The sequence below is a fragment of the Peromyscus leucopus genome, chromosome 3 (assembly GCF_004664715.2).
Source record: "Peromyscus leucopus breed LL Stock chromosome 3, UCI_PerLeu_2.1, whole genome shotgun sequence".
NCBI lineage: Eukaryota > Metazoa > Chordata > Mammalia > Rodentia > Cricetidae > Peromyscus > Peromyscus leucopus.
Window position 1 is genome coordinate 14,967,514 of NC_051065.1, and position 22,539 is coordinate 14,990,052.

General features: G+C 35.7%; 1 protein-coding gene across 6 annotated transcripts in view; it reads right to left on the reverse strand.

Moving 5' to 3' along the window:
- Phf14 (PHD finger protein 14) overlaps positions 1-22,539 on the reverse strand; it is a 202,261-nt gene that overhangs the window by 158,186 nt on the left and 21,536 nt on the right. For all 6 annotated transcript variants that reach the window (XR_005091034.1, XM_028894650.1, XM_028894653.1 and 3 more), the window contains 3 exons: positions 13,028-13,187; positions 7,672-7,783; positions 6,736-6,873 (listed from right to left, as the gene is read on the reverse strand). Coding sequence is in view for 5 of the 6 variants with exons in the window: in XM_028894650.1 (XP_028750483.1) it covers positions 6,736-6,873; positions 7,672-7,783; positions 13,028-13,187 (410 nt within the window). In the remaining variant the exon portion in view is untranslated. The remainder of the gene's footprint in view (positions 1-6,735; positions 6,874-7,671; positions 7,784-13,027; positions 13,188-22,539) is intronic.

A 22,539-nucleotide genomic window follows, 5' to 3' on the forward strand; every position in this document is an offset into this window, starting at 1 on the left:
AAGAAGGTTAAAAACAACAACAAAAATTTATAAAGGAGAAAAGAAGGAAGAAGAGAAGAGTGGATGGAGGTAAGAACAAAGGAAAGAGAGAAAGCTATTTGTAGAAGAGAAGGAAAATAAGTTTATGTGGCTACATCAACCTATGAACTGCTTAGACTTCGTATATCTGAAATAGTTGATTTAATAATTAGGCCACAGTAGTTAAGTATTATTATATGACTGAAAACCTAGGAGGCATACAACATCTGGGGGAAAAAAAAGCATATGTCATAAAGCTACATACATATTGGGAGGGATTGCTTATTCACTTAGAAACTTGATTCTCCCTACAAATCTTCTTTCAGTTTTCATTAAATTAGTAACTGTAGCTTTTTGGAGCATCACAATTTTTTGGTAGACTCCTACACAAGGATAGGAGTGAGACTGTCTTTTCTCTAATGAATGTAGCAATTGTGAGTTTATGCCATGAGCCTTGAATAAAACCTCAAGAAGGTAGAGAATGTTTTTTCCCCTAATTTATTAGAAACTGACAGAATACTATGCAATATACTGAAAATGGATAAACCACATCAAAAATCAGTGTTGAAAGTATTGGCAAAGGACTGGGAGCAGGACAACAAAATCTGGCTGAGATTTAATGCTCAGTGTACTAGTAATAGCCTTTCTGTCCTACAAAAGGCTTCAGCAAACTACACCATGGGCCAAACATGACCATGCCTGTTTTCATAAAGTTTTATAGGCATGCAACCACAATCATTCATTTTAAATATTGTCTATGGCTGTTCTCATACTACAACAGCAAACCACCCATAGGCCTACAAAACTAAAATTTGCATTCTATAAAGAATGCATATATACATTTTATAAGGAATTCTATATAGGGCCTTATAAAGAAAGTATTTGCCAGCCTCTGCTCTCAGAAAAACAAGAGCAAGAAGAGTTAGGACTACATTACTTCAGGCAGGAAGAGTGAGTCTGACCAGGGAGCATCAATGCAGTTAATAAAAGTAGACGTGTTCTGAAAATACTGCTAAGAGGTAAGTGGGAGGAAAAAACAGTAAGCCAAGTAGCCTGATGGAAAGTTAATTCGGAACAATTTTAAAAAAAACAACTGTAAGTTACCAAATGCCTAACATAACCACATAAAAGACACTAAAATGTCTGTATAAGATGACAAAACTCTAGTAATGGATATCTTGATGAATCATTTAACCCAGCAACAACTGGTTTCTAACAATCCTGGTTCTTCTAGCAATATTGAGGCATCAGTTCAGTAGCCAAAATTCTAATTTGAGCTCTTGAAATTTAATCTGGGAATGATTTCAATTCATTATTTCAAAGATTATATGCAAATCTATAAAATAAAGTCCAGTGTCAGAAATGGGTTACTACTTTTGGAGTTGCTGGCCAGTGAGGCCCCAAAGACCTCCAAATATCCAGGCTTTTGCTGTTGTTCTTAAGTTACCCTCCAGAGCTTATGGTATTGACTCTATAGTTAAAGACAACAGAACATGGAGTCATAGAAGGTGGATAGATCAAGCTGATAAACCAAGCTGATATTGACCTAGAAGCTTCATAACTTATTATGCTCCCTACTGGAGAAAAAAATAAGTAATCACTAATCCTATCCCACTGTGAATCCTGTGAGCTTTAGCAACAACTAGCCAGCAAGATATTCCCACTGGTACAATTAGGGAATGAATCCATGAGAATAGCCAACCATTTTCTAATTCCATTTAAGGGCCATCCCACAAGATGGAACCCATACCTACCCATGAATCTATGGTTAGATAGGTTGTAGGCTGTAGGGAACAACCCACTATTAACTCTGCTCAAGGGACACAATACTAAACCTACTCCTAATGACTTACCCTCGTATCCATAGATTAGTGCATCTTTTTAAACCTCGGCAGAGAAATTTCTTTTTCCAGAAACTAGGGATTAACACAGAGCCCCACAACTGGCCAAGGCACAGAGCATAAGACTTGCATATTATTCAGCCCTAAATTAGACATCTGAAGCACGCCCCTTCCCCCAAGCCTCAGGGAGCAGAAAGATTATAAGAGCCAGAATCAGTTGATGTATTTCCCAGCCAGAACAGAGTAGTTATACTCAGGAACTCATATCGGTAACAGAATACACAAGCCTCCCAGAAATTGAAGCCAGACAAAAGCCAGCATAGACAGGGGTTGGTCTCAACCCATGATGAGAAGGTAGTTTCTAACTGATACCAACTGGGAGAAGAAGAATTAGGGTTTTTTTTACTGATCTGGTTCTTGGTAGGTGGAACACGCTCTAGTGGATGGCCACACACCAAATTGTATACAACCACTGGTATTGGGCTAGATGGGAAGAAAGAAGAAGAAAGAAAGGAGAAAGAAGAAAGAAGAAGAAAGAAGAAGAAAGAAGAAGAAAGAAGAAGAAGAAGAAGAAGAAGAAGAAGAAGAAGAAGAAGAAGAAGAAGAAGAAGAAGAAGAAGAAGAAGAAGAAGATTGGGTAGGTAAGGAATTAAGGGTACATCTGGGAGCAGCTGCAGAAGGGAGGCAAATATGTATTTAAAAAAAATCAATAGAATCTATAATAACTTTATACTATTTCAGACAGTTTTCTAAATAATATTACAACTGTATAACACTAGCAAAGTCACATTTTAATCAAAGAAGAAACTACTATGAGTTTAGTTAGACAATAAGTAACTTTAAGATATGAAATATAAATTTCTGTGCTGTTAAACAGAGAATTCACAAAACAAGAACTACAAATGGCTGAAAGACATTTAAAGAAATGCTCAACATCCTTAATCATCAGAGAAATGCAAATCAAAACGACTCTGAGATACCACCTTACACCTGTTAGAATGGCTACGATCAAAAACACCAATGATGCCGGGCGGTGGTGGCGCACGCCTTTAATCCCAGCACTCGGGAGGCAGAGCCAGGTGGATCTCTGTGAGTTCGAGGCCAGCCTGGACTACCAAGTGAGTCCCAGGAAAGGCGCAAAGCTACACAGAGAAACCCTGTCTCGAAAAACCAAAAAAAAAACAAAAAAAAAAAAACACCAATGACAACCAATGTTGGAGAGGATGTGGAGCAAAGGGAACACTCCTCCACTGTTGGTGGGAATGTAAACTTGTACAACCACTGTGGAAATCAGTATGGCGGTTTCTCAGAAAATTAGGAATCGAACTACCTCAAGACCCAGCCATCCCACTCTTGGGCATATACCCAAGGAATGCTGATTCATACCATAAAGATACATGCTCAGCTATGTTCATAGCAGCACTATTTTGTAATAGCCAGAACCTGGAAACAACCTAGATGCCCATCAACGGAAGAATGGATGAAAAAAATGTGGTACATATACACAATGGAGTACTACTCAGCAGAGAAAAACAATGAAAGCATGAAATTTGCAGGCAAATGGATGGAACTAGAAAAAAATCATCCTGAGTGAGGTAACCCAAACCCAGAAAGACAGTCATGGTATGTACTCACTCATAGGTGGATTCTAGATATAAAATAAAGAACAATCAGACCACAACCCATAGAACCATAGAGGCTATATATAAGGCATGGAGGTCCCTAGGACGACTGTGGCTTATAATAAATTTCAGTTTTACTCAATTATTGAAAAAAAATAGCCAAATGAATGGAAACACATGAACTATGAACCAAAGGTTGAGGGGCCCCCAGCTGGATCAGGCCCTTTGAATAGGTAAGACAGTTGATTGGCTTGATCAGTTTGGGAGGCAACTAGGCAGTGGGACCAAGTCCTGTGCTCATTGAATGAGTTGGCTGTTTGAAACCTGGATCTTATGCAGGGACACTTGGCTCAGTCTGGGAGGAAGGGACTGGACCTGCCTGGACTGAGTCTATCAGGTTGATCGCAGTCCTTGGGGGAGGACTTGTCCTGGAGGAGGTGGGAATGAGGGGTAGACTGGGGGTAAGGGGAGGGGGGGGGGGGGGGAGAATAGGGGAACCCATGGCTGATATGTAGAACTGAATGGTATTGTAAAATAAAATATATATATTTAAAAAAAAAAAAAAGGACAGAGAAAAAAAAATAAATAAATAAAAACAACTATATGCGATCCAGGAAAAAAAAAATTTCTGTGCTGTAGGTGTTTATTTTAACATCTTTGAACAAAAGCATGCTGTGTTTAAAACATGACAATTGGACTATTCTTGTAATTTGGAATATTTTACCAAGTAGATGAAAAAGCACGCAAACTTCTAGTAGATTTTCACCAATGTGGAAAGCAATATATCCAAAGGCTATAAAAACTTTAAAACTATGATAAATATCACTGGATAAAACCAAGGTGCTTAATTCTATTGTTCAAGCTTTTTTTTTTTATTATCTACATAAAATAGCTCTGGAAAAGTATGACATCAAACTTGATAAACAAGTCTAAACAAGAAAATAAAAGCTTTCTAGGAAACCTAAAGGGAACACAAAACTGAAGCAGAAGACAAGATGTCCTTATAAACAACAAATCTGCTTTAATTTAAAATGCTTCTTCATTTTAAAAAATGCCTAAGTGGGAGTGCCCTATAATCTTAGCACTCAGAAGCATGAACAGAAGGATCACTGAGGCTACCAAGGACTACCTAATGAGACTCAGTTTCAAGGGAAAAGAGGATCTTATATGTATCCAATGTATATGTGTACAACCCATACAAATAACTCTTCAATTTTAACAAAACAAATATTATCAAAAGCTAATCTCACTGACATCTTAACAATTCACTGTTTTTGAAACTCTATAAGGAATCTTTTATAAATTTCCAATTCTCACTGGCTACAACAGCACACATTTATAATCACAGAACTGAGAAGCGTGAGACAGAAGGATTGTGAATTTGAGACTAGCCCAGGCTGTGCAGTGAATTCACATCAGTTGGAATACATAGCAAGATCCTGTAGCCCAAAACAACAAAAGTTCCAATTCTCTTAAGTGTTTATAACAACAAACTAAAGACCTACGGAAATGTGATTTAATAAAAATACCAAACAAAAAAATCAAAACAAAACAAAGACACTAAAAAACCCCACAAAAACAAAACCTCTCCACTAAGCAAGGCAGCATCTGGCACATTTACCTAATCAATAAAAGAAAGCTTCAAGGCAGGAAGAGGCTTCAGGTCCAGGTTGGATGACTTTATTATTTAAGGTTGTCCTGTACATTTCCCCAAATTAGCTCTTAGACACAGTGACTGCAAACTATTAATTATATTTGGTTTTGTATTAATCTGCATGCTTTCTGATAGGGAGAAGCAATCTCCCAATCATTATGCATTCCAATGTTTTATACAATTTTGCTTTCTACTTAACTAAAGAGGCTTTTGTCTTCTCCAAAAAGGATCATCATGTATAGTGTTATGCAAAGGAACCCAAACAATCTTACTATAGAAGGCAAATCTCTAAAAAATAAACTGAAAGTGTCTACAAAAGAAACATCCTGACTATAAAGTTCAGTTATCCAGAACTAGACAACTGAGCTGAACTTAGATTCCCTCATTTTCACCTGCGATCTACACAGTCCTCTCAGGCCAATTGCATGCCCCTCTGCACCTCCGCCCATCATCCAGTCTCAGTCATGATTAATCCACACAACCCCACGCTGCAGTTATATGTCTATGTCTGCCTAGCAGCTGTAAAAATGCTCAGTGTTCACCCAACACTCCTCCAAAGCACAATTCCTCAAAATCAGAAATTAGGACAAAACAGACATACATCAAAATGTAAATTTTTACTTAAGGTCTTTTTAAGTTAAAATAAAATACATCCTACAAGTGTTTTTCAAAAAAAATTTTTCATTACATTACTTATTTCCCAGCTAAAAGTACATTTTATGAGGAAGTAAAATTTTATGCAACAAATAAATGGCTTACATATTATCAGAAAGCATCATGAATGCACGGTAAAAGTTTACTGAATTATCTCTCCACAAAAGTTGCTTAAGAAATTAATTACACCTGCTCTTGGGATTCCTTAAAATTCTTTAAAATTATTGTGAATGCCAAAGAATTTGTGAATTATACATTTAGAAACTTATCACATGAATTAAAACTTTGAATAATTTTCAATCGTAGTTAACTTATCTTAAACCTATTAAGTAAATACATATTTTTAATCAAGATAACTACTATGGCATTATGCAAGAAATTTTAGTGGGAAGAGTTATATTTTATACTTTTGCAACTCTATTATCTACCTTCATAACCTAAAGCATGTTTCTCAAACTATTTCCATATTCAAGGTTACATTGTTATGTTGTGTTCAATCTCTAGAACTCTCCAAAGTTTAGAACTTAGAAATACATATCTTATATTGTTATAAAACTAATTTGAAGCACAGAGTCCTAGAAACAATTTTAAGGAATCCCCAAAATACGCTTTGTAATCAAATAATTACTCAATCTAAATTCAGTAAGTCTGGAAGAAATACTAGGGAGCTAAAACTGAAGCCAAAGAAAATAAGCTACCTTAAGAAAATGTCATATTCCTGTATGAAATATGCCACATATCAGCACTTCAAGGTATCTTGCATTTTATTTTATCTGCCAAAACTCACTACAAAAATGTTAATATGTTTTCCAGTATGCTGTAACTAGTTTTACTGACAAAACTCACAGTCATTTACTATTCAAAGTTTAAATCAGTGGTCTGATCAAAGACTTGCTATAGGGCACAGCAGACATGGGAAGTTTTCTGAACACAGTTAGCAATGTACCTCTTCTGCTGCCGCCTCTGAAAGCAGGCCTTCCTTCTGGGCGCAGGTAACATGAAAATAGGCTCTGCACATCCCTGCATCACAGCTAATGCAAACTCCAGTTCTAGCAAAGCGAGGGTCTTCACAAAAGCTACACTCCTATGAAAGTAACAGGAAAACTCTCACAGTAAAAGTATTTCTGAAGCAAAAACTATCCTCTCATGATGCATCCACTAAATATTACCAATGCAAATAACTGTAGACAAGCAAGGTCTTCTGATGAGAAAGGAAGGATTCTTTACATAGTTTTAATTAACCTAAATTAAACTGATATACTAGTAATAAGAATAAATAATATTATAAGGAGTACTTGGGTGCTAAGCATTTAGTCTAAGTACTTTACATATATTAATATATAAAATCAATTTACTATGTTGAAGAAATATGGTAATTTTTCTTGTTACATTCAAAAAAGCTGAAGTAGTAATGAGCTGATGCTTTTTATATTCTTTTTCTTAATTTTAATAAAATTTATTCCAAAATTAAAGTAAAATTTATTTGATCCAACCAAGTGTAACAAGGCATTCTTTGGGTCCTAAGAATAGAAACAGTATCAACTAATACCCATTTTTACAAACTTAGGATATCTGAAATTAGTCCATATGGAAGTATCAATAAATTAGTCTTCTAGGAAACAATTTATCAACAAATGATTCAAGAATGGTGGTCCATATCTGATCCTTGAACTAAGGAGGAAGAGGCTGACCTGAGCTACAGTGAGATATTATCTCAAAAACACAAAAGCAAAACAAAATAGCTTAAATGTCTTAGTGCTAAGAGTTCTTCATATAGTGTGCTTGCTAGTCAACACCTCTGTGGTCAATTATAATTATCAAAAGGCTACGTGAAGAAACAAATGAAATTTTCAATTTTAGTTAATCATAAAGTTTCTCTTACCTTGGCACCATATTTAGAATAGTTCATTTCCGTTAGTGTTACTGGTCGTAACTTATCAATATCTCCAAAGGCTACTCCAGGAACATATAGGGCACAAACAATGTGGACCCATCTGTAAGAGAAAAGACATAATTCTGCTATCAAATGCTTTCCTGAATTTCTCACATAGAAAATGAACATAAAATATGTTCCATCTTAAAATACTACTGAAAGCATTCAATGACCATATTTTTTTTTAAAAAATCTCCATCTCAGACTCTTAATTGAAAAATACAGAACAGCTATAGAATGATAGCAGATAATTCATCACAGAAAGCTTAACTGCAGTGAGCATTACTTTTCCAGAAGTAAGTCTAGTCAAAATGTAGATTCAGCAACCATAATTGCTTTTCACTTAAAATTCACTGCACTTTGGTCTTATCTGTTATTCTCAAATATTTGCATAAGACTGCTATTCAAGAGTAACAAAACAGCACTTTCATATTCAAGGAAAGATATTCACATTCATTACTGTGAGCACTTTTAGAATTAAGGATTCTAATTTAAGAACTACAAAGTTATTCTGCAGTAATTAGGTTAATTGTTCTTTATTGCTACCTTTCCCCCAAAGCTGTTGAATATCCCTACGGATATATTTTAAGGGATATATTTTAAAACAGTTTTGGTAGAAAGTTTAACTTTCTTCTCAGGATAAAAGATGGTGGCTGGGAAAAGGTACAAAGCAAAGTTATAATAATGCAAGGATGTCATGCTTTCATTTATCTCATCTGCTCCCTATATAACCTCTGAATTAAAATTTACAAACGCCACCTACAATTACATTGCATAAATTCTGCACAATGCTGTTAACACTTTTAAAAAATGTTCAGCTTCAGCACAATGTAAAGGAAAAAATGAGTTGGTTCTGATCTCTTTTAAACTATTGATTGATTACATATCTATTTGCTTGCAGCCAAACAAAATGTTGAATAGCTGTCTGATATTTAAACAGCAGATATGCATCACTTGTGCAAGAAAAAGGATAAAAATGAGATGACAAGTCTCTATGAACTTTCTGTATATATTGACAATGTTGCTTTATTGCAGCTTAAAAGGTTCTGGTTTTGTGACGTACTGAGTTTTAAAAAGACTAAGAATCATTCTATAGAGGTATTGAGAAAAAGTTATAAATCTTTAAAATTTTTTATCTTTTTTTTTTTTGTGTGTGTGAAAAAGAATCCATGGTTCTGAGATTTTCTAGATGGAACATTTTAATCCAACCTCCCAAATGCATTGTGCGGAGTTCAATATAAAGATAGCAGCATCTCAACAAGCCGCCGCTTTCTCAAATTACTCTGTGTGGTTTCTTCATGCTCTACTGAGGTAACAAATGTGGCCATTCTCTACAGGAGTTTATCGTTGATAAACCCAACAGCCGGCTGCATGCTTTGTACTGACCTTATTAACATGTATAGGAACAAGTCACACAAGTAGTGAAGATTTCTGTGTGGCTGGCACACAATTGTATCATTTTGCCCAGCCATAAATATGAGGACACCAACATGAGTTCTTATTAAAATATGTATCGAAGTCTCACTAAGACAATTTTGGTCCTTTGAGCACTTTTTTGTTCATATATTTTAGAACTTATGTAATTAAGTTGAGAAATCAAAACAACAAGAAAATCTTCCTCGTTACTTTACCATCCATTTTGCTTGGGGCTATGATGACAGATGTTGATTGGAAAAAGGAGCAGAAAACAAGTAACACAAAACCACCAAAAGACAAAGGCAGACTGTCATTATAGAATGGAAACTATCAATGCATTCGACTATATTCATATATTATTTATAGGCAGACAACAACTAAGTAGTAATATACTTCTTGAATAAACTTTTACCTAACAATAGAAATTATACTAATGGAATAATTTTGAAGTACTTTTTCTGTGTAGTACCTTTTCCTCATATTAAAAAAAATATATTTTAAAAATATATCTATAGCATGATACTTCTACTCCTTCATCCTAGAACCAAGGACTCAGTGTCTCCTAGGTACAGAGCATTACATAGATAATCTGGAATTTAGATGTTTGTGAAGTGCTTACAGCAGTGTGTATGTAGATCACTGTCTTCATGCAAGGAACATTTGCTACAAGAAAAATAAAAAGGTCTGAATGTCTCCTGAGTGGCAAATTGTATGTCTCATTATGCAAATCACACTTTCAGAGGACTGATGTTTTCAGATACAGCAGGTCTAGTAGAAGAAAGCAGTGAGGTTTAAGAAATCCAGTGCTCTCTTACTTCTACTGTATCATAATGCTTACTGAAGAGAAAAAAAGACCAATGAGCCAGAGCCATACTGCACTCCAAATACACAGGAGGACAGCCTACAAAGGCTGCAGAGAAGGAAGACGGAGGCTGCTCTTCCTTCCACAATGGCCACTGAGTCTCTCTTTAGGGTATGTGTCTTGCTTTGCTTTGTTAAATATCTGTTTAAACTGGAATCAGGAAAAAAAAGGGGGGGGGGATAGAAATATTTTATATTTTACAAAATTGGGTCTACATGATTCCTTAGAGCAAAATCTATTTAAGAAATGAAATAAAAATTTAATTTTTATCTCAAGAATTCCACAGCTATTTTCTCACATTAAATCATTTTCCACGTAGAAATTATGGCTCACATCAGTAAAGGAGAAAGTCTAGTTAAATTCATGTGATAAATCAATTTCAAAGCTTTTTTAGCCTGTCCATATACTACTCTTGCTTTTCCCCTGCATCCCACATGAAGATAAGAATACTAAAGGACTTGTCCAATTTTAATGGCTTTTTCTCTTTCTTGATCTTAAATTAAACTGGCATTACATGCTGTAAAATACATAAATGCCCCAAGTATCTACTCTGGCCTCCCTGGGAATGTGGACACGAAAAACACAAGTGTTTAAACAGTCTATTCCAGAACTGCACTTCTCTGCTATGGAGTACTTAACCTATATATGTGATATGCACAGTAGCTAATCTAAGTATTTCCTAGTAAACCTCAATGCTAAAGTGCTTTCTTTTGTCTTCTTTTGGAAAACGTTACATCTTACTTTGCAGAGTCTGACAGCACAAAAGGACAGTTTGTCAAAACAACTTTTAAATTAACAGGAAAACCAAGTAAGACAGATTCTCTTCCTCAAAAGGAAGCTGAGTTGTTTGGGGTTTTTGTTTATTTGTTTGGTTTTTTATTCTTTTTTCAAAATGGTCTTAGTTCACCATGACTGACTACTCCAAGTTCAATTTTCAAGATCAGAAATTACCAAATGGCACGTATACAGCAGTGGCTGCTCAGAAGAAAGCACTTGTAGCAGCAGCATTGATAGTAAGACGACATTTATTGCCCACCAACTACGTCAGGACTATCTTACATGAATTGTGTCATTTAAGCTTCTCAAAGGTACTATGAAACTAAGGCATAATAACAAGGCTAAGGAACTCACCTAAAGTCATAGTATAAAAACAAGACAAACAAACAAAATGAATCTAAACAAGGGCAAAATACTTTGAAAGCACAAATCTATTAATACTAAATCCACAGTTTTAGGCCATAGTTAAAAATGCCACGTATACAATACGAATAAGTTCTAGCCTGTATAGCAAAACACTTGCTATTATTTTACTTCATTTCTTTTCTTAGGTGATGAAGGATCTGGATCCTCAGCACACAGGGTTCCCTAAGATCCCATGGCAGATTCTATGCTATTTTAGCAATCTACTGAGGCTCTATTTCTCAAGGGTCTGACTACTAATTGAGACAAAGTGGAAAAAATATTTTTCCTAATTTTACTAATGTAAAATGTATTATATCTAAGTCTAGATTTTATTTGTGGACCATGCCCTAAGTTTTCAGTGTTAAAAATGATGAAAAATTACATTGTTTGGTAGTTCTTGCTGCTACTACTAAAATATTAAGCATTCTTAATGAAACCATTCTAGGTGACAGACAGATGGCTCAGCAGTTAAGCACATATTGCTCTTGCAGAGACCCATGTTTGGATTCTAACACCCACAGCAGGCAGCTCACAAGCACCTATAACTCCAGCTCCAAGGGATCTGAAATCCTCTTCTGGACTTTGCAGGCACCTGCATTCATGTGCACATACCTACACAGACACAGACATACCCACTTAAATTCAAATAATAAAAAAGTGAAATTTAAAAATTCGAATTCCTTATTTGTCAAAATAAAAACCTTAAAAACATGAGTGTCGCTTTTCTTACTGGCAGCACTGAGGTAGGTAATCTTCAAAACGCACAAGACCGGGAATAACTTATACACTATAGTCAACTACCCCTAGTCTCGTAGGGAAAACCAACATAAATGATGTCAACACTTTTATGAGGATAACTTCAAATACAGCAGTGACCGTGAGTGTGATTACAGTGAAAAGACCACAGGTCTTTGTGCTAAGTATCAGTGATTTGTCTCTCAGCTTCACAGTCATGCTTTAACATGTACTCTGCCATGAGGGACAGATTTCCCTCATTTGTCGTTTAGTGAATGGATTTTGTTATCACTATAGCTGGGCACTGGAACTCAAAAGAACAGAGGACAGCAGAGGGTGAGTTTCTCAACAGGACAGACAGGGTACCTCTGTTACATAGAGCCACATGCTTAATCCCTGCTCCCTCACAACCCTGGCCCAACCTTCAGATGACTTTTCACTGTCTTCTCAATAAACACAGCATATGTACCAGGCTTCAAAAGAGAGCTGAAGTCCCCCCTGCAAACTGGTGGCCAGCCATCTACTTTCAAGATTGGAAGACTGACAGAGAAAGCAGAAAACTAGGCTACAACTAGTTCTTGTGACAAAGCCCAAACCCCAATGTCGGGAAAGAGGTCATTCCTTTAACTTGGGCATTCCTTAATCTACGTCATGCCTAGGATTTCCTTCAGAAGTTAATTTATAACTTCCATGTACTTTTAGGGCATAATTTTAATAATTCTTAATATTAACTTTATCCATTTTTAATCACTGTATGCTATACTCCTGAAGTGGACAGATCTGGATTCAAATTTCTATTTACCAGACTGTGGTCTTGAGCTAACATATGATATAAATAATGTGAGCCCTGGGCACTATCCTTATAATGTGAGGAACTACCACTGCTTCTTCATAGGATCCTGAAGTAATAACGATGAGGAGTAAAAAAAAAACAACTCCAAGTACTGGAGAGACGATCTTTCTTAGTCCCTCATCGATCTATCGCCTACTGGCCAATGCAGTCCTTTGTACCAAGAAAATGGGAAGAAAATCATAATGGAAGAAAAGGGAGCTCCAAAGCAGGCATGTTATGAAGCAGGCATATGAACACAACATAATAGGGACATCAACCTTCCAGCATCCGTCTCCTTGAAAATTCCATCCTGATTAGGACACAGTTCACAGCTAGGAGAAACACCACATTTACAGGCATCACAGAACCAAGGCTCGGTGGAATTTTCAGAAGCCGAACTCATAATAGAGTCACTCTCCCCATCAACTCCGTAACAACCTAAAAAAAGAAAAGAATAGTTATGATTTAATAGGGTTTCTTTTTTAAACTCATTTTTGTAAAGTCAAAAAAGAAACAGAAAAACGCTGAAAAAAGCAATGGCTGATAAGACTGACATAAAAATAGGAGTAAAGTAGTTCTGCAAACATACTTTTCTCCTTATAGCTATGACTTGCATAATCTATTTCATATAAAAATTGTTAGCCCGATGCTATTCAAAAGTATTATAATAGCACATTTCAATATACTCAGTCTTAGAAGAGAGTACCAAAGAAATCATTTTAAAGAGATTAAATTAGCACACAAGCAAAGGGATCAAAACGTATTCATTTCTTTAGTATTAAATTTCAGTTAGCAATCACCAGCTTCATTGCTTATGTGTAAGTATGATTTTGCAATACAAAATCATAAACTTAAAGGACGTATAATTTTCTTGTTGGTGCAGTTACTGTTACCTATAAAAGAGCAATAACTAAAATCTATTCAAAGAAACATCATAAAAGAAAACAATAAAAATAAATCTATTTTCTCAATAAGCAATCTAATACTACAGAGAGGGAAATCTTTTACAAAATAATGTTCTTTTAAAGCAAATTATTTCAAACCAGATGAAATCTGTATTCAAAGTAGACAATTAACATGGTAAGAAAGGCCCCAAGAGGCTATCAAATTTACTAACTTCATTCAGTAAAATCAGGACAAATCACAGCAGTTCACATGTTTAACACAGTTTCAATTCTGTTCTAAAAATACACGCTATGCATAGCAAACATCTGTAGAGTTCTAAAACACCTACAAATAACCACGGCAATGGATTCTGAGCTTCATTTCCAGACTCTTCCTCTGTAACCCAGAACACTGGTACTCTTCCAGTTACAGAACAGAGGAAGAGTTTTCTTCAGCCTGTCCCTGAAAACTGACATACACTGACAGAGTTTTAAATTTGCCATCTGACCTGCCATGTCCCCGTATTTTCTGTCATACTCATTGTATTTACTGAGCTCTAAACCAAAATTCTGGGATATTATACTATCTTTAATTCAATCCAATTAATGACTAGATATATTTTAAAATATATGTTTCTTTCACTCAAAACATGAGCAGAAAAAAACTATTCTTTCAGCTGGGTGGTGGTGGCGGCGGCGGCGGCGGCAGCGCACCTTTAATCCCAGCACTGGGAGGCAGAGGCAGGCGGATCTCTGTGAGGTCAAGGCCAGCCTGGTCTATAAAGCAGTTCCAGGAAAGGTGCAAAGCTACACAGAGAAACCTTGTTTTGTAAAACCAAAAAAAAAAAAAAAAAAAAAGACTAAAAAAAAAAAATCTATTCTTTCACCTGGAAAAACGTTAAATTTGAAAAATTTATAAGCAAAAACTCATGTCATGTAGTCATGTATGTTAACTATTTTCAAGTTTTTTTTTTTTTTCCTCTTGGAGCTGAGGCTCGAACTCAGGGCCTTCTGCCACTGAGCTAAATTCTGAACCCCATTATCAAGTGTTAAAAACATGTTTAATAACAAACCATATTTAAGGAAAATATTATATAAAAATGTTTGCCTTGAATTTTACAAAGATATAGATGATCCAAATTAATAGAATTCAGATATTTTTTTTTTCCAAGACAGGGTTTCTCTGTGTAGCTTTGGTACCTTTCCTGAAACTCATTCTGTAGCCCAGGCTGGCCTTGAACTCACAGAGATCCTCCTGGCTCTGCCTCCTGAGTGCTGGGATTAAAGGCGTGCACCACCACCGCCGACTAGAATTCAGATTTCTAAAAAGAGACCCAACATGCACACTCTTCTACCTTCTAGCTATGTAGCTTTGCACAAACAGAATCTTTGAGAGTTGGCAATTTTGTTGATAATGTGTATTATTTACCAACATTTAGCATAACTCTTGATATTTAAAAGAAGAAAACAAAAACATAAAGGTTGCCACAATAATCTGTATTTAAAAACCTACATTTTACAACAAAACCCACATTCCTCCAAAATATTTTAAATGAATAACATTGTTCATATAACATGGATTACATGAGGACTTGTGTTTCAATGCCCATCTTGTAAAAAGCTGGGTCTTTCAGCACATGTCTATGATTCCAGCACTGAGAAGGAGGTGGACACAGGAAGATCTCTTGAGCTCACTGACCAGCCAATCTAGCTCAATCAGTGAACTCCTGACTGAGAAACCTGTCTGGAAAATCAGGTGGATAGTGATTAAGAAAGACCCCCAGCATTGATCCTGGCCTCTATGCAAATATACTGTCCTTTCCACATATACCCAAACCACAAAAGGAGTAACATACTACTATTATTCTGCTAAACGAACATACAATAAAAGGGCTCCATATGTCATGCCGCTATACTCACAGATCACCTCATCAGACAAGCTTCTTTTCACAGTAGACAGTAATTAACACAGAGAGCCACAACTGCTCAATGTGCAGATAATAAGAGAATTTGGAATGCTTAGTGCTAAATGAATGTCTATCTCACACACACACACACACACACACACACACACACACACACACACACCCCTTAAGGCTCGGAGATGTATGGGGAAGAGAGAAGTAGATTGTGAGAGTCAACGGTGGTGCATGACTTCAAGGAAATAGTATTTTCCAGACACAACAGATACACACATAACTCAGAGACTGTGACAGCATGCATAAGACTTGCACAAGCTCCAGCAAGAAAAATCCCAGCATGAAGCAGGAGAAATGGGACCAAGTCCCATGCCCACTCAAGAAGCTTATTTGCAATGAATAGCTGCTGGGAGAGAGCAATCAGTTTTCTCCAATGGAGTGACACTGGGTATATTAATCACACTCCATGGCAGGTTCGAAGTTCAGTAGTCAGCAAACACAAACTTGACTCCATTGTGTTGTTATTTTTTTAAGAAAAGGACTAACGTGAAGTTGGATAAGCAGGGAGATTGGAGAGAATCCAAGGAGTTGGGAAAGGGAAAGAGTATAATCAGGTTATATTACACAAAATTCTCAAAGAAGAAAAAAATCATTATTTTTAGAAATTAAAATAAAAATGAAAAACACAAATAGTTGTAATACCTTGTTCAGAGCAACAAAATGTTACAAGTTTAAAAAAATGAAAAGTCTTTAATACAGCAAATCAGTAGCTCATGCTGCTGAAAAAAATTTTTTTAAACTTGAAATAAAAATTTTAAAACTGTGAGGAAATTTGACACAAATTTAAAATCCAATCAACTAGAAATCCCAAACCAGGGGAGAAGGGAGGAAAGCAAAGGAAAATCAAACATTTAAGAATTTTTTCCAGAATATGAAGAAAAAGGAGGGGAACATTCCGTTTCCAACACCATGTGTAATGTGATATCTATTCTTGGGTTGTCAACTTGACTACATCTGGAATTAACTAAAACCCAAGTGGCTGGTACATCTGTGAAGGATTTTTATTGATTGAATCATTTAAAGTGGGAAGACCCATCCTAAATTCAGATCTTTAGAGGTAGGAACATCCACCTTTAATCTGGGCCATACCTTCTGGTGGCAGCCTATATAAAAAACATGGAAGAAGAAAGCACTTGCTCTTTGCCTGATTGCCCTTGCTCTAACTGGCAAATTCATTATTTCCCTGGTATTAGAGCCTACATCTTTGGAATACAGAATATACTGAAGATTAGCTAAGACATTCAGCCTGTGGACTGAACAACTACTACATTTTGGACTTTTGGTCCGGAGACAGCCATTGCTGCACTAGTAGGACCTCAATCTATAAGCCTCTCTAATAACTCCTGTTATATATGTTCATTCTGTGGTGGTCTGAGTGAGAATGCCCCCAGTCTCCTATATTTGCATGCTTAGTTTTTAGTTGATGAACTGTTTGGAAGGATACGGAGGTATGGCCTTATTGGAGGAAATGTGTTGCTGGGGGTGGGCTTTGAGTTTGCAAAAGCCCAGGCCAGGCCCATGACTCTCTTCCTACCACCTGTGGATTACATGTAGTTCTCAGCAACTTCTCCAGTACCATGTCTACCTGCATGCCACCATGAAGTAAGTTCTCTTCCACTAACATGTGGATCCCAGAGATTAAACTCAGGATGTCTAGGTTTATGGAAGGCACCTATACCAACTGTGCTGCCTTGCTGGCCCTGTACAAGACATTAAAACAAAACAAAACAAAACAGTGAACTACTGAGGAAATAAGAACATAGAACTACAAGTCCTTGAAACAAAGGGAAACATAGCAAACCAAGATATATGGAACACAGCAAGTGATTATCTTCAGTTCTTAGAAAAGAAACCAAACCATGCCAAACACTGAATTAATAGAAACAAATAATAAAAAACAAAACAAAAATAAATCAGGTCCAAATGAAGGATAGAAAGAAAGGAAAGATGAAATGGCAAGTTGAGTTTCAGAGGATTAGATAAATTTACAGTGTACACTCACAAGGAGAGGGAGGCAAATTACATCTGACAACGTAGCGGTATTAGGGACTATTTTGAAAAAATATATACTATAATATATAAATATAATAAATAATATATAAAAATAATAAAATAAACATAATAAATAAAATTCAGAAGAAACTGGCAGATTTCTGGAAACATCTAAATGCCAAAATTGAACCATAATATAAAAGTACTGAACAGCCCAACAAAGAATGAAATTAAGTCAATAATACCAAGTCTCATAATGCTGGGGAGATAGTCCAGCCAATCAAGTGCACGCCCAGCAAGGATGGGGACCTGAGTACAGGTGCCTCCAGCACCAGGAATAGCAGATCCCTTCTGCAATCCCCATAGTGGAAAGGAACAGACAGGAGGATCACTGGGGCTTGCTGGCCATCCAGTCTATCTGAATTGATGAGCTCCAGGTTCAATGAGAAAGAGACCCTGGATTTAAAATAATTGGAAAGGACTTGGAAAGGACTAGAGAAAGATATTCAGGGTAGATCTCTGGCCTCCACACACACACACACACAAAGTAAGTATGTGCAACTGCCATAAACACACAAACTCAAGCACACACAGTAACAGCAACAATAGCCTTCCAAAAAAGAAAAGACTAGGACTAGATGGTATCACTGATTAATTTTACCATACTTTGAAATAACACGATGTTTCTCAAATTATTCCATAAAATTGAAATAAAGAGAGAGAACTCTTCCACATGTTATATTTTTTTAATATTTTATTTGTAAAATTTGCTTTATTATAATGAACTCACAAATAAAAATACCATACATTTTATGAGAACACAATTAACTTGAAACTAAAACTTGACAGGATCATAGCACAAAAAAGAGAGAGAGGGAGAGGGAGGGAGGGAGAGAGGGAAGGAGGGAGAAAGGAAGAAAGAAAAAATATAGCCACTTCAATAACCACTTTCCTAGACCCAAACTCTATATATCTCAATAGAATTCTGTGTAGTTAGAAAAATCATTTGAAAGCCATGGAAATCCCCTTGTAGTTCCACACTTCCACTATCAATTAAATTGCTATGCACTTTTACCTGCATTCTGTCCTTCCTCATCATCTAATACTACCTTTTCTTATTCTTCTTTCAAATGTCATACTATACAGACCTACATTTGTTTACATATATATATATGATATATATTATATGCTATGATCAACATATGAGTGAGAATATATAGGTTTTTTTCTCCCTGGAATGGGGTGATTTGCTCACTATTATACATTCTAAGTCCATTCATTTTCCTGTAAATTTTGTAACTTCATTTGTCTTTAGAGCTGAATAATATCCCATTAATATATAAATATTTATATATATTAATAATATTCCATTCTCTGATGGACATCTATTCCATTTTATGAGAACACAATTAACTTGAAACTAAAACCTGACAGGATTATAGCACAAAAAAGAAAGAAAGAGAGAGAGAAAGAGAAAAGAAAGAAAAGAAAAGAAAAGAAAAGAAAAGAAAAGAAAAGAAAAGAAAAGAAAAGAAAAGAAAAGAAAAGAAAAGAAAAGAAAAGAAAAGAAAAGAAAAGAAAGGGTGGTGGGAGAAAACTACAACCCAATATACCTAAATACTATCCTCAACAAAGTATTAGAAAATCAAACTGAAGAGCATATAAAAACTCATACACCATTATCAAGCTGGTTTCTCCCAGGTATGATTCATTATATACAAATAAATATCAATCAACTTGAGAAAATGAAAAATATCATAAAATCATTCCAACAGGTGTAGAAAAAAACTTGATGAACATGCTTTCATGACAAAAGCTCTGAACAAATCAGCTATACAAGGATCAAACTCAGTATGATAAAGGCTATATATAACCAACCCACAGCCAGCACCACAATGAATGGGGAAAAAACTGAAAACTATTTCCTCTACGATCAAGAATAAACGAAAGTGTCTAATCTCACTGCTTTTATTCAACAAGTGCTACAATCTGTAGGAAGAATAATTATGCATGAAAAAGAAAGAAAAGTTATACAAACAGAAAAACAATAAAATGTTCCCTGTTTTATGTAATATATAAAATATCTCTCTATAAAAGTATCTACAGATATCAACAATGACTATTAGAATGAACAAATTCCATTAAAAAAAAGAAACAGGATACAGAATGAAAATACAAAGATCAATAGCTTTTCTACATACCAGTAATGAATTCTGTGCAGTAGAAATCATGGCATGTCATACCCAAAGGGAACTACAGAATCAGTACAATCCTCATCAAATTCTAATGACATTCTTCACAGACTTAGAAAAAACAATTCTGAGATTCATATGGAAATATAAAAGTCCCCAAATAGCCATGGGAACCTTAAGTATAAAGATTATAGCTGGGGCATCACAATATCTGATTTCAAAATATATATGAGGGTCATAATTATGGAAACAGCATGATACTGACCTAAAAGCAGATACAAAAATCCAGAAGGAAAATATGAGAGAATCCTTCTAACAACTACACCCAACTTACACAGAGAAACTCTGTCGCGAAAAACAAAACAAAAACAAAAACAAAACTACACCCAACTAGTTCTCCACATATTTGAATAGCATACAATAGAAGAAAAAGAGCATCCTTTAATAAATGCTGCTGGGAGACAGGATACAAATATGCATGCAGAAAATAAGACTCCTACTTCTCAGTTCAAAACAACAACAACAACAAAAGCCTAAATGCAAAACCCAGGACTGAAAACTAGGAGGAAAATATAATGAAAACACTTTAAGATAGTGATACAATAATTTTTCTGGATCAGAGTATGCGAGAATGAGAATGGCCTCCATAGCCTCATTCATTTGAATGCTTGATCCACAGTTAGTGAAACTGTTTGGGAAGGATTAGGAGACCTGACCTTGTTAAAAGAGGTGTAGCCTTGCTGAAGGAGGTGCATCACAGAGGGTAGGCTCTGAGGTTCAAAGTCGAAGCCATTCCCAGTTATTGCACACTTTCTACTTCTCCACCAATCCCCCAACCCTGCCTTGTGCCTTTGGGTCAGATAAAAGTTCTCACGGCTCCAGAGCCACGCCTGCTCACTGCTATGCTCTCTTCCATGACAGTCACGAACTCTAGTACCCTCTGCAACTGTAAGCTTCAAGTTAAATGCTTTCATTTATAATTTACCTTGATCATGGTGTCTCTACACAGCAACAGAAAAATAACTAAGACTGAGTCCAATAGCTCTAAAAGCAAAAACTAACAAAGGGATTACATCAAAGTAAAATGTTCCTGACACAAATGAAACTATTGAAACAGAGTACAGAAACTTTCAACAGAAAGGGAGAAAATATTTGCCAAGTTTTCATCTGATAGAGGTCTAATATCTATAATATAAAAAAGAATTCAGCAACCCAAATCCAAGTAATCCAACTAAAAAATATAGGAAAATGACATACATAGAAACTTCTCAAAAGAAGAAATACAAATAGCCAATATATGAACCATGGCAAAATGCAAATCAAACCTACAATAAGATATCATCTTATCGCAGTTAAAATAGCAATTATAAAAATGTAAAATAAAGCCAGGTGGTGGTGGCACACACCTTTAATCCTAGATTCAGGAGGCAGAGGCAGACAGATCTCTTTAAGTTCGAGGCCAGCCTAGTCTACAAAGTGAATTCCAGACAGCAAGGGCAACTCAAAGAAATTCTGTCTCAAAAATTAAATAACAAAAAACAAACAAACACAAAAAGTAAAACAAATATTGTGGGTATGTGGAAAAGATAAAACAACTCTACACTGTTGATATGGAGAGTCCTTAAAAACTAAAAGTAGACCTATCATATAATCCAGCTACCCACCTTCTACCTATACATCCAAAGACTATGAAGTCAGCATCAAAAGTTATTTGCATGCCAAGTTTACTATAGCACTAGTCACAATACCTAATATATAGTCTGCATAGGTACTTGTCAATAAATGAACAGAAAAAGAAACCTTTATAATTAATCTATGAAGAAAAATCAGTTACAAAAGTTTTTAAATGTGATGGAAATGAAAGATACTATATTCAATGAAATAAGCCAAATACAAAAAGACCATATTCTCTTAACCATATGTGGAAACTTAAAAGAAGTTGGACTGTAGGTAGAAGAGGAATTTACAGGAATTGAGAAGGGTAGGGTACTAGAGGGCAGAAAGCAGAAGAAATGGGCATAATCAATGAGTATTTCTGCATACCTGAAAACACCATAGTGAATACTCTTAATTTGTACAAGTCATAAGTGTTAATAATAAATAAATACAATGAAAAAAATATTACATATCATTTCAAATTGTTCTATTAGGATGTTCAAACATAGTACCAATTAAATAATTATACAACACGAAGATTTACTCAAGAGAAGAGAACTACAGTCCTCCTTTTTTAAATCAAATAGTAGCTAGCTCTCAAAAACATTTAAAAGTACCAGTTGAGGCGCATTAAATGCTTTCTTGTCTCCCTCTTCCTTCTGTGAAAACAGGACTGTGACTAGGAAGCATGCATGCACTCGGAGAACATAGGTCATACTGATAACAACTACACAGGATCTCAAATCAACTTGGACTACCTATATTAATGAACTGAGGTGGGAAGACACACCCTAAAGGTACCCTCAAAGTGGTCAGTAGCACTCCATGGGCTGGGGACCTGGACTGAATAAAAAGGAGAAAATAGGTTGGTTACATGCATTCCTCATTCTCTGCCTCCTGACTGTTGACAAACATAGGCAGCTGTCTCAAGCTCCTAGAGCAATTGACTTCCTCACTATGAGTGGGAACCAAAATAATTCCTTTCTTCCTGAAGTTGCTGTTGTCAAGTATTTTGTCCCAACGTAACTAATAGAACTAGTAATCATAAGTAAATGCTCAAAAGTATTTGAGAACTGCACTATCATCA